The sequence below is a fragment of the Solanum lycopersicum genome, chromosome 1 (genome assembly GCF_036512215.1).
Source record: "Solanum lycopersicum chromosome 1, SLM_r2.1".
NCBI classification, from domain to species: Eukaryota; Viridiplantae; Streptophyta; class Magnoliopsida; order Solanales; family Solanaceae; genus Solanum; species Solanum lycopersicum.
Genome location: NC_090800.1, coordinates 80,808,658 through 80,821,878, shown reverse-complemented (window position 1 = coordinate 80,821,878; position 13,221 = coordinate 80,808,658). Strand labels below are relative to the sequence as shown.

At 27.8% G+C, this 13,221-nt stretch overlaps 2 protein-coding genes across 2 annotated transcripts; one reads left to right on the top strand and one right to left on the bottom strand.

The window, feature by feature from the left end:
- The first annotated feature begins 1,583 nt into the window (after positions 1-1,583).
- Positions 1,584-4,330, top strand: LOC101254336 (LOB domain-containing protein 19). The gene is made up of 2 exons (XM_004229771.5): positions 1,584-2,036; positions 3,777-4,330. The coding sequence occupies exons 1-2, from the start codon at positions 1,758-1,760 to the stop codon at positions 3,999-4,001; spliced, it is 504 nt and encodes a 167-aa protein (XP_004229819.1). The 5' UTR covers positions 1,584-1,757; the 3' UTR covers positions 4,002-4,330.
- A 5,633-nt stretch (positions 4,331-9,963) lies between these two features.
- LOC104645453 (uncharacterized) lies at positions 9,964-12,960 on the bottom strand. Its single transcript, XM_069294993.1, has 4 exons — positions 12,951-12,960; positions 12,606-12,658; positions 12,181-12,496; positions 9,964-11,367 (listed from the first exon to the last, which is right to left on the bottom strand). Exons 1-4 carry the CDS (start codon positions 12,958-12,960, stop codon positions 11,318-11,320), a joined length of 429 nt encoding a protein of 142 aa, XP_069151094.1. The 3' UTR covers positions 9,964-11,317.
- Positions 12,961-13,221: the final 261 nt, after the last annotated feature.

Sequence of the window (13,221 nt, the reverse complement as noted above, 5' to 3'; positions counted from 1 at the left end):
ACTATAATAAAAATATTATTTTTTATCGGCAATAAATATTAATAATAATAAAAAATATTTAAAATTTTATTTATATTAGATAAATGTCATTTGAATTATTATCGATAAAGATTTTTAAGAATATATATCAAAAATAGTAATGGTCACTAATGATTATTTTTAATATTTTTTTATGTATAATAACGATAATATTATCTCTTTTTTAAATTTTTTTTTTGACGAATAGGCAACATAAAATTATGTTTTTTTATATTTTAAATTCGATTATTAATTAGGTTGTTTGGATGTGTTGAAGAGCTCAAAATGGCTTGGAGAAAAAATTCTTTTTATATTTCACTTGTGTCTTCGAAACAAATGATTTATTTTTTGATTTGTGAATGATAGAAATTAAATCCACACATGATGAATTCACCATTCAATGTCTTGATCTGGCTGGGTTACTTCACCCTATCCTTGTTGTTCAAAAAGAGATCTTCGTTATTATATTCATAAGGTGATCAAAGTCATTACTAAATACTACCTTCACAATTTCATATCTTGCACTGGTCATCCAAAAATAGACCACGATAATCACTAATGATTGTGATATAGGTAGAAAGCGTTTTATTGGCCAAAATGAAAATTTAGATATGAATCCGGAACTATTCGATTCTTCAAATAAATATTAGATATTGAGCGAAAAATCAAAACTATAAAAATCATAGTGAAATTTTTATTTTATTTTTTTAAAAAAATGCTACTCTCGTCCTCATGTATCAACTCCCTCTAACACTAGTACACATGTTTGCTTCACGCAAGCTACAGCTTCTCTCCCCTTATTTTCTGCTTTTTTCTTTTCACTTAGCTTCAAAGTTTACACCAATTTTATATTATATGCAACCCAAAACTCAAAAGGCACCCTTTAAAACATTCTTTTATTTCTTTTTATATTAGAAGGGTTAATTTGCTAATTAACATAATCTTATCCAAATATTGAAGATTTTAATTTAAAAAATCATACTTAGTGTTGTATCTAAAAGTAAATTTAAGTAGTAAACCTATTCTCACATGTCATCATGTTAATGTACAATATGGTCATCTTTTTCTGTTATAGTGATAATCGTATCTTAATTTCACTATTGTATGAATCTTATATTTATCTATAAATTCACCAAATAGTACAACAAATTTCTTACCATGCATATAACTTAGGAGTCGTTCTATATAGCTGGTTAAAGTAATACAAATATTAATTATAAAAAAATTATAAAATAAATATTGTAGTAAATCTTTTATATAGTAAAAAAAAAAATAAGTACTATGAAACAACATATTCCTCCATTGCAAATTTTTTTATTTTTAAAAATTTAATATCAAATAAAAATTAAATAAACAAACTAAAATATACTATAAAATATTACTCACACAAAATTACAATATTTATATATATAACTTAGCTACTAACCAACTATTAAGGCGATTAAAAAAAAAGTCTTTTTATTTAATAAAATATGGTTGAAGGGGGAGTAGCATAGCTGTCTATCAAGTGACCCACCACCAAAAGCTTCTACTAACATTTTCCTATATATACTATTAAAAACTACTTGTAGTAACAAACAGCAACAAGCAGTAGTCCTACCTACCTTTTTATACAATTATAAATAAATTTAATCTTTATCTCTCCTTCTTCTTCTTCTTCATCATCATCATCATTCCACATACCCCACAATTAAAATTTGAGAAACACACACACACACACTAATTAATACTAACAAAATATGAGCAATGGTACTGGGCCTTGTGGTGCATGCAAGTTCCTTAGAAGAAAATGTGTGAAAGGTTGCATATTTGCACCTTATTTTGACTCAGAACAAGGCATGGCTCATTTTGCTGTTGTTCATAAGGTGTTTGGTGCTAGTAATACATCAAAACTATTACTTACTATTCCACCAAATAAACGTTTTGAAACTGTTGTTACACTTTATTTTGAAGCTCTTGCTAGAGTTAGAGACCCTGTCTATGGCTGTGTTGGTCACATCATTTCCCTTCAACAACAGGTAAATTTTATCTTAATCTCATCAACTCAATATTTAAGGTAATACTGAGAGTTACTCGGATGGTAACATCCACTCTCACTATCAAATCAAAGATTATGAATTCGAGTCACGGAATAGAAAAGGGTTGAAGTTACATATATACCGCTTTAATTGTGAATTTTCAAAAAAATTACTAATCTCATAGTCTTATGAATGTTTACTTGTAGATATTCTTTTAGGTGATTTGATAAATATCTTGTACAAAAAACCTCTTGATCTATTAGCTGTTATTTATCATTTTATCGAGTTAGCATAGTATGAGTGTTGATCACTAAACTAAACTAAAGTCTTCTTCTTTCAAAAATTAGTTTTGTGTTGTATATTATCTCTACTAACTATTGCATATTATACATACTCAATTTAGTATGTTTTGCTTTATTTTTTTAGTTGGTTTGAAAAGAAACTTTTTTAGTAATTTTTTTTAAACTTTTTATCTGGTTACATTTTATTTTATTTTTTTACTTAATTTTATAACATTCAAAAGTCTTTTAAGTTTTTTTTTATAATTTTTATGTCAAATCAAAATCAAATATACGAAAGTGAAAGGATATTATATTTATCTTTCTTTGACAAACTTGACCAAAAGAGAAGTAGAATATTATGCTATTAGAAACACTTGCATGTGCGGAGTTGAAAACTGAAGGAGCATGAAAATGTTGGAATATAACCTTTGTTTATCTTTACACTCAAAATATATTTACTTTGGTTTTACCAAAAAATGTTTCTGGTTGACAATAAACTCATTGATTATTTAAAGACGAGAGTTTTTTTTTTAAGTATTCAGATCAAGGGTGGTACTAGTTAAATATAGTTGTATCATATACTTTGTTTTGTTTGTATGAGATTATCAATAGTGAAAATCTGCTCTTTTGAATATTAGCGCTGAAAATATAACAAAACAGGTGTTTGCGAACCTCATTAACCTATAGTTCATTTTTTTCTGCCCAAATATTTTTAATCCGCCCAAATATTTTTAATCCGCCTATTTGACGCCCCAGTAATAAACACAATGTAATAGTTTGTTGATGTGAGTTTTATATGCATATGTATTATATAATATAATTTAATGTTTTTTTTGCTTGCCGGAGCTAACAAGTAACCCTGCCTAATCAACTTTAGCAGCTCGAGAAATATTCAATACATCAATAATTTGACTTTCTTTCTTTTTTAGTATTTATTTGTTGTCTTTTATGGAAGTCTACAAAATATTACTAATTGCACGTGATATTCCATAGTTCGACTCTTAAAAATATGTAACAATTATTTTGAGACACAAAAGAAATTATTATTTGATCTTTTTATTATATAGTTTCTCATAAACAAGAAAGTAAGTGTAGAATATAGCTTTACTGGTTGCAAGTGATTCTTATAATATAAGAAGGAAAAAAAAAAAGTTGACTTCTAATGAATGAAATTAGACTTTTCTTCTGACAGGTAGCTTCTATGCAATTCCACAAATTAAAGTTTCTTCATCTTATCATTTAGCACGTGAATATAAGTTTTTAATATATGGAGACTTTATATTAAACTAATAACGTTACCATGATAGAACAAGCTAAGGTAATATTGTTTTATTTCTAAGTGGTAATTATCTAGTAGGTTCAATTCAATTTAATATTTTAAAATCGAATTCAAACCATTTATTATTATACAAAAATGAGTACTAACTAAACCATATATATCTTTTGTGCTTGTATTTAGGCTGTGACATTGCAAGCAGAGTTAGCTTATGTTCAAGCACGAATATCGATGCTGCACCACCACCACCACCACCTCCCTATGCCGCCACCAACGCCATTACAGGCAGACTTAGCAGCTGCATGTTGTTCTAATGTATCGTCATCGGTGTGTACTTCTGGGGATCCTTTGATAGATATAACAGATTTATGTAATGTGTTGGATCAACAACTAGACAACTCTATGTGACCTAGCTCAATATATACAAGTTAACTGTAACACAATTCGTCTCTAGACTTTTATTACTAATCTACAGTTAGCTAGGTTCTAGGGAGATAATTAATTAATTAACTCACTATCAAAATCATTATGCATGTAGTTTTCTCTTTTTGTCTACGTATGTAACTTTTTTCCCTCTGTTTTTCTCTAGTTAATGCTAATTGTGTTTGTTTTAAATCACTGTAACATCGATCTACGGAGTTCCTAGTGTTTCTTCCTTTGTTTATGTATATAAAATAGCCTTTTTTCTTTTTAAGAAAAAAAATGTTTAAGATTAAAATATACATTATTGGTGTGTATATACTTTGTACATATTTTATAAGCTACATGGTCGAAGTGTTTGAGATCGAAAGCCCTGGGACTATTGGCATGGTTAAAAGGAACTATTTTATTTTAAAATAGCAAATATAAATAGACGTAATAAGATTCTATAAATATAGTTTCGATAAATACGCTTCGTAGTTATAGTACTATTTGCTATTGAGGTTGTGGTTGGTATATTTCTGTCTGTATGTATATTTTCGCTTGCGAATATACAAATAGGGAAAGTATATACAAATATTGTATTTATACATTTTGGATTTTTTTTTAGAATTTCGTTTGTTATATTTCGCGTGCCAATTTTCAAACAAGATAATTTATTATGAATTTTTTCATAAAACATATACAAATAACTAAGGTAAGCATATATAAAGTTCTTGATTTCTACAATCAAAAACTGAATTATACAATATAGGCGAATTATAGTAATCACGTGAAGGATCCGGCTCCTCTCCATTTCTTTTCTCTCCATTTTCTCCAAGTTCCTATTTGGATCAGTGACACGTGACATAGGTTAAAATAAATGGTTAAGATTTAATTTCCAAAATAAATCTCTAACCATGATTTAATTAATAAATACATTATATATTAAGTATTAAAAAATATTATAATATAACTATCTTAGCAACATATCATCTTGTCCATAAATATAGGAAAAAAAATTCTCTTCCTAAATTTCTTTTATACGTAAGATTTTTTAAAATTTTTCTTTTAAATAATCTTTTTAGCTAATTAACTGAAATAAAAGTATAGAAACTATAATTAACTATCGTATGTACTGGTATCACTGTATTCGTAATTTTATTATGAAATTGAAATTAGTTTGTTAAAATAATTTTATTATCTCTAGGTAATTTATTAATCACGGATTAATATTCTTTTAACAAAAGATTGCAATAAAACTATTATATAAATGGAAAAAAAAAACTTGGGGAAAATGGAGAGAAAAAAATGGAGAGGAGCCGAATCTCACGTGAGTAACAAGTATTGGAAAATTGTAACCTAAAATTATAAATTTCTTTAATTATATAACTATATTACCTAATATAAGCTAAACATTTGTCTATACTGCACAACTTTCCCATTGTTGTTTCATTATCTATTGGGCTCCCCTATGGCTCCTGTGGCCCAATACCATCTATTGTCACTCGGGTTTGGGCTTACATTGCTTGATCCGATCCACTGCTGTATCCGTAACAATTTAGGATTTGGTTCATCGCCATTACCGTTTTTCTCAAATTTTTCATATTTAAATGTGACATTTATTATATTTAAAATTGAAAAAAATTAAAAGGTCTAAATTTAATTTAATTGAGCAAGCCATTTAATCATAGTTAAAGAACAAGTCAAGAAAACACTCATCAAACTTTTGATACGAAAAATCTCATCTTTCACTAATTTTGGTTCCTCTCTAATATCATTACTTTAATTATACTTTATGATTTCCTTTTAATATAATTAATTTGATTTGACTCTATTGAAAGATTTAGTAAAATTAAAAAATGAACATCCTTAACATAAAAAATACAAAATAAACACTAATAACTTCAGAAAATTTCTTGAAATTTAGTATTAAAAAGGAAAATTTTCATATCATACTTTCTTAATTACTTTAACATGTGAAGTTAATATTTTTCATTTATTTTTTGTTAAAATCTTATAAATTGCTTTTGACAGGGAAAATTTTAAAATCATTTTTTTGTTGAGTAAAAAGACAAGTACTTAGACGAATAAACTTGTCATAAATGAAAACGAAAAAATATATTATAATAGTATTTGTAAAAAGTTTTAGAATGATTTAGGATTATAAATAAAGTTGGTGTATTTTTTAAATAAAAAATATATATATTGCTGTTTTATTATCCCATGTTTGATCTCATTACATCTTTATTTGTGATTTTATTTTGTCAGATTTAAAAATATCAGAGTGAATTCGTATCTTTAGATTAGGAAAATGATATTAATAGATATGTAAAATCTTTATCAGGAAAATATCTGTATCAATCAGGAGCCAAAACTAGTGAAAAATGAAATTTTTAAATAAAAAATGTAAAAAACCTTTTTGTTATATTATTTCATCTAGAACTTTCTATTGAGTTGTTCGATGGAGTATCGATTATATTATTTTTTAAATTTTTAAATCTAATCACCTAAAACCTTATAATTAATGGGCAAAGGACGGCTACGAGTCATCCCTTCACCAAAGGCGTAGGACCTACGCTATATTTATATTTAAAGAATATTAAAAATATTGATAATATATAAAATATATTTGCATACATGTAATATTATTTGGTTAGAAAGTTTTTAATTTGTTATGAATTAAAACGACTATTTCAAAACAGTTATATGCTTAAACAAAAATTTATGATTTTATTTAAAAATGAAATAGGTCAATTTGATACAATTAGATTCGATCGATTTTTTATATTTCTTTATGGCTGTGAGTTTTTATCCATTTTTTTCGTCTCATAAGTTATTTGTCTATAAAAATACATTTTTACTATATTTTATGTTTTTATAGTTTTTTTCCCTTAACTTTAACTATACAATCTTAATTCTTACGGAAAGAATCTTCATCTTAAAAATAACAAAAAATGTAAAAAAATACCTGTAAACTATTAATGGATCAAATATACATTTCTTTTGATTTGAGATTAAATGTATTTTTACCATTTGTATACTAACTCATTAATATTCCTCAAAACTAACAGATTGACATGTCATTTTACAATACATGTAAAATAAATTTATTTTGCAGACTTTAAAAAATTTTAATTAGTAAAAGAAGTGTTCGAAACTTTTCTCCATATTTTTCATTTGAGTTTTTCATATAAAAATGGAGCACATAAGAAATAAATTCAGATGAAATTGTGAAAGAAAAGTTTTGTATGTTTAGACATATTAACTGGACTTTGTTAATGAATAAAGTTTAGTTAAAATGTCTAATGAAAATTTGTGCCAACTTTAAGAGCTATCGATGAATTAAGCCAAAAGAAAAAGAAGGTAAAAATGGATAAAAGAAAGAAGAATTGTGTTTAGACTTTTTGCTATTTGAAATTTTGAAGTAAGCAAACTAAATTTATCTAACAAAATAAATAGCTACAATGAAAAATATAGTAGACCTCCTTAATTATAATTTGTCTATTTAGGTGTCATAGGTATAGTTTAAATAGTTATTATGATTCTGATTTGTATAGTTCGTTCTTTTTATAAGTAATTATAAAAAATCTTTGCGATAATTAAGGAAAATAATTTCTTAAGTAAATATCATTTAGTTTAATTAGAATACTTTCTCAAAATAAATTTTTCTTCTTCTTCTTGAAGAAATGCAAAATAATCATTATTTTCATTTAATCAAAGCTTCTTCAGTATATGAACGAAAAAAATTCACTTTTTTTTATGGCTTAAACACAAAAAAAGATATACAAAAGAATCTATCCATTACAAGTTGTATATTCTTCTATGTATATGTATTTCATATATTTTTTGGTTAATTCGTGTTTAACTTGTATTAAGATCCGTTAGAATGGTATTAAGATATGAAGTAGTTGATTTATTCGAAAATTATTTGTAGATGTATATAATTTGTATCAAATTTCAGACTAAGTTTGTTTGTGTGTGAATTTGTCTAAATATATTGTATATAATTGAGTAATTTAAGACTCCTCGTATCATTTTGTATATGATATTTTGATTTGTATATTAGATTAATTATATACAAGTCGTGGATGATTTTTCATCTAAACATATATCGTGATTTATGAAATTTTCTTCTACTTTTATAAATTTTCTATATGTTAGTGTTTGATTTGTATATTAGATAGAATTTATACAAGTCGTTATATATTTTAAGTCAACAAATGTATATACTTGAGTAATCTTCTATTACTTTTCATCAATATTGTATACTGTTTTGATATGTATATTAAATAGACTTTATACAAGTCGTTATATATTTTAAGTCAACAAGTTAATAAAATTAAGTAATTTTCGGTTACTTGTATTGATTTGTATGTGTTAATGTTTGTTTGTACATTTATAGAGATTTAGTACAATTCATTATATATTTCGGTTATGTGTTTATAAAATGAATTCTTAATTAACACATTTTTTGCTTTACACTTAAATTTTTATTTTTTTTTGAAAATTTAATTTAATCGGCTAATTTTTTTTTACAGCGATTTAATTCAATTTTCAAAAAAAAATTATAAATTAAGTGTAAATCGCTGCTTTACAGCGACTTGATTTTTTTTAAAAAAAAACTAATTAAAAATCGTTTTCAATGATTTTTTTTAAAAAAAAATTAAATCAATTTATTTTTTAAATAAAGAAAAAAATTTAAAAACTTAATGGAAGTCGCTGCTTCTGCAGCGACTTATAACAAAAGTAACTTTTTTATTATTATTTTGAAAATCGCTCCGGGTGGAGCGATATATTTAATTTTTTTTAAAAAAAAAGCAAATTTAAGAATCGCTGCTATTGCAGCGATTTCGCTTTTTCAGAAGGCAAAAGTCGTGAGCGATTTTACCGTTTTGGTTTTTTAAAAAATTGATGTGCCCTTTTGAAATTTTTGACAATTTTTTTACCCTTTTAGCTCCGCACTCAATATAATTGTGTAATTTTTGATTATTTGTATCAATTATGTATATGGCAATTGGATTTATATAACTATATGAACAATAAGACATATGATTATTATTTATGTAATACATACTAATGATGATTCTTCGATTATAATTCATTTATTATGTCATATACAATTCAAATTATCGATATACAAAAGAATGAAGTGAAAACAAGATTATGCCTCAAAATCATTTGCTTCACGTTGGTCCATTACAATATAATTATCTTCAACAATTGTTTTTGTCATTCCTACTAGAAGATGATGCTTGTTCTTCTTTTTTTTTAACATGAATCATCAAATCAGAATAGCTATTTTTTTTTCTCTTCTCTTTTTTCTTTGGAGATTTTAACTCAAAATTGATGGGGTAATTGAGAAATTTTGATCTAATCTCCTTCTTTACGATATTTGAACCAATATCCTTTTGATTTCACTATCGATACGAGTAATGGGTGTAAGGTGGGTGTTGAAGAATGACAAAAGTCACATATCTTTGATTAATGAGATGAGTAGACTACTTATAAGCCTTAAGCAATCCTTCTTCCTTTGAGCTAATCTTTTGGGGTGAGTTAGACCTAAGACCTGATTTCACAGCTTACCACTTCTACCCAAAGAAATTGTAGTCACTGTTTACACAAAGAGTAAGGTATATATATATATATATATTTATAAAGGATTGCACATAATTATGAAACATATTTCACATAGCTAACTTGTCTTATATATATCTAAACGCCAAAGAGAAAGGTGCTACTCAGCATTGAGTTATCACTTCTTGGTACTTGCAAATTCCCAGTGTCCCTGTTGTATCGTCATTTAACTACTAGTTCCCTCTTACTTTCTTAGAATTGTAAAAAATTCATATACTCGATTTCATTCTTAAATACGGATATTGTCTGTCATCCAGAAATCAATGCCAAATGATATGATTGTTGCAAACGAAGAAAACAATGAAGTTTCAAAAAAAAAAAAAACAGTTGTAAGTGATGAGAGTTGAATGTTAATAAACTTATTATTCAAGATCTTTGAGAATACGACGTGAAACAACTAATGCTTTTAAGATCTCCCGTATAAGGAGATCATCTCACATGATAATGATTGTTATATGATTGAGGGAAAAACTATAACTTAGTAATATTAGGCTTGTTTGTAATCTCCTGTCCTCTCTTTGTAACTCGAACAAGTTTAACTTTCAAATTACAAAAATATAGTGATTGGTTTGTTTATGCTTATCTGTTCTAGGTTAATCCTTACCTTTTTCTCCTAACTCGCAAACAACCTCTTCAAATTTCTTATCAAGATCTTGTGTCCATTGCAAGTGTCGTCTTTTCTTTTATGGTCTTCAGTAGTTATTTTCTCGAAAGCAAAAAACAATCCACCTCTTTTTCTAAAGTATCACTACTTTTAACTTGTCCCTCCCCATTGGTACTTTTCATTCTTTTAGATCTTTTTGCCTCGTCCTTTTCTATTATGGAACCTACTTCTTGATCTTGATAAGTCTCAGAACAACTCACCATGCTTTTTCCCTTTTGGTCTTGCACTTTTGTAGGCCAAGATGTGGTTTTCATTACGTAAACCTCATTAGCCTTTTAGTGTTGTGATATTTCATTCACCTAGTTATCGTAGTTCTTCGCGTACTTCCATGCATCCTTGAGTTTCATTGATGAAATGGACGACTTCAAAAAAATTAAGCACGCCCCTTGTGTTTGTTGCTTCTTTTACCATTTTTATTGTCCTAATTTTCAAAAAATTGTTCCACGTACTAATAATTGCTAACACGTGAAATGATAAAAGAAGCAACAACACAAGGGGCATGCTTAATTTTTTAATAAGTCGTCCATTTCATCATTGAAACTCAAAGATGTATGGAAGCACATGAAGAACTACAATAACAAGGCAAAGGAAATATCACAACGCTAGACTAATCAAGTTTATGTAATGGACAACACATCTTGTCCTAAGAAAGTGCAAGAAGAAAAGGAAAAAAACATAGTAAATTGCTATGACACTTATCAATATCAAGCAATAAGTTCTTAATAGAAAAAGATAAGGCAAAAAGGTCTAAGAGAATAAGAAGTACTAATGAGGAGGGACAAGTTAAAAGTAGTGGTACTTTAGAAAAAGAGGAGGATCATTCTTTGCTTTCGAAAATAACTATAGAAAGACCAAAAATGAAAAATGATTAAAATGGACATCAAATCTTGATAAGAAATTAGATGAGGTTGTTCGTGAGCTGGATAAACATCTCTGCGAACTAAGAAAGAGGAGAAACTTGACGACGACGACGAAGAAGTTGATGATCCCAATTGAGTGGTTGAGTGAAGTATTACAGAGTGCTTCATGCGGCAACATGGAGAAAAAAAAAGAAGGAAACTTGATTTGGAAATCCTGTATTTCAGGAGAAATTTTATCAAAAATTATTAACAGATGACATTAGTTCATTATAGACAACCAAAAAGTACAAAAATGATATCTATTGTTGCATCAAAATGTTCCAAGTTTTGTTCTAGAGGATATTTTTGTCATTTACTAGTTATCCTTGATTGTTATTCCATCAAAAGATAGAAATAACTTATCGTGATACTAATTATCATTTCTGTAATGAGCCAATTTATCTTATTCATTATATCAAACGTAATCTATATTTTCTAAAATTTAACCAAAAACATCCTAGTGTTACTTTATTATTTTTGGAAATCCTTATATATATTAAAACTTAGGACAAAACATTATCAGGTGAAAGTCTCACGTATAACTATCCGAGAAGGGAGTGACTATCTACTGGAGCTTTGATCAAGCGCCATCAAGTAATTTCACTTTGCGCCCCCCTCCCCCCTGGAATTCTAGGTAGCCTCCGATGGTATGTAGAGAAACTATTTTCGAAAGGGCTCAAGTGCAACAATCAAAATAGTTATTAAAGAAGAGAATATGACATAAAAGAACACATGACAACTAATAAGAAAAAGTAGGGGTGGACATTTGGTATTTCGGTTCGATTTCGGTTTTTTTTTAATAATTTTTTTGGTTTTTAGTTTTTGTAAATTGTGTATCGAATAACGAACCAAAATATTTTAATCCGGCTCGATTTTTATTAATTCAAACTTTTTATCTATATATAAAAAAATCACAATAAATTCATAATAACTAGTAACAAAAACAAAATCAGAAAGAAAAAAAAATGAAAAAAGTAAAAAAACAAACCTGCGGTCCTGCGCGGCTGCTGACTGGTTGAATGTTGATGGCGGACGGCGCGGCGCGGCTGCTGCTGGCTGCTTGACGGCGCGGCGCGGTTGCTGCTGGCTGCTTGACGGCGCGGCGGCGGCGCTGCTGCTTCTTCTGGCGGACGGCCGGCGCTGCTACTGCTTCTCGCGGCCGTTGCTGCTTTTTTTGGCGGACGGCCAGCGTTGCTGCTGCTTCTGGCTGGAGGAGAAGAGGAAGAGGAAGAAGAGGAAAGGAGAAAAAGAAAATCAGTAGAAACTATAAAGATGAAAGAGAGAGAAATAGGGCCACAGGGTTTCTTTTTTTAAAAAATTATTTAATATTAATAATTATTAATTAATATAATATACATTATAGTATAATATTTCGGTTTAAACCGAAATACCAAAAATCAAAATAATACGTACCGAAAACTGAATCGAAATACCGAAAAATACAAAAAAGTAAACCGAATATCGAACTGAAAACCAAAATACCGAAATCGAGAAATTCTGAAAAATTTCGGTTCAGTTCAGTGTTTCGATTTTCCAGTGTTTATGCCCACTCTGGAGAAAAAGAATATAACATTTATACGAATAACATTAATGTTATGACATGCATTGTGTTTCCGACTACCATCAAGCCTAATTTAACCGAAAAGTGAGACAATACTTAACTACCTATTCCATACCACCCTATGCTATCTTCATATCTTTCTATCTTAAGGCCATATCCTCAGAAAAAAGATGTGTCATTCCATGTCCAATCATCACCTCTCCCCATTACTTCTTTGATCTAACTATTCCTTTCATTGTAGCAATTGTATTCAACCTCTCACACTTTCTCATTTGGGTATTCGTGCATCTGTTCTTTACATGTTCAAATCATCTTATTCACCATAACATTCCTACATTAATGTTAATATGTCATTCTTAATCTTATTTTTCCTAACAGGCTCACACATTTAAATTATAAAACTACTATGTAGATTATGTTGATTGTGCTCAATCATCTTACAACTTAATAAGAATTAAAATTCTTTCT

Bases quoted from the DNA above. Each gene is read 5' to 3' on its own strand.
- LOC104645453 (XM_069294993.1), bottom strand. The intron at 12,497-12,605 runs GTACGTATTATT...TTTTAAAAAAAG, and splicing joins GTATTTCGATTCAGTTTTCG to AAACCCTGTGGCCCTATTTC. The intron at 11,368-12,180 runs GTTTGTTTTTTT...CCTGAAATACAG, and splicing joins GCAGCCGCGCAGGACCGCAG to GATTTCCAAATCAAGTTTCC.
- LOC101254336 (XM_004229771.5), top strand. From the start codon at position 1,758: ATGAGCAATGGTACTGGGCCTTGTGGTGCATGCAAGTTCCTTAGAAGA. The intron at 2,037-3,776 runs GTAAATTTTATC...GCTTGTATTTAG, and splicing joins TCATTTCCCTTCAACAACAG to GCTGTGACATTGCAAGCAGA.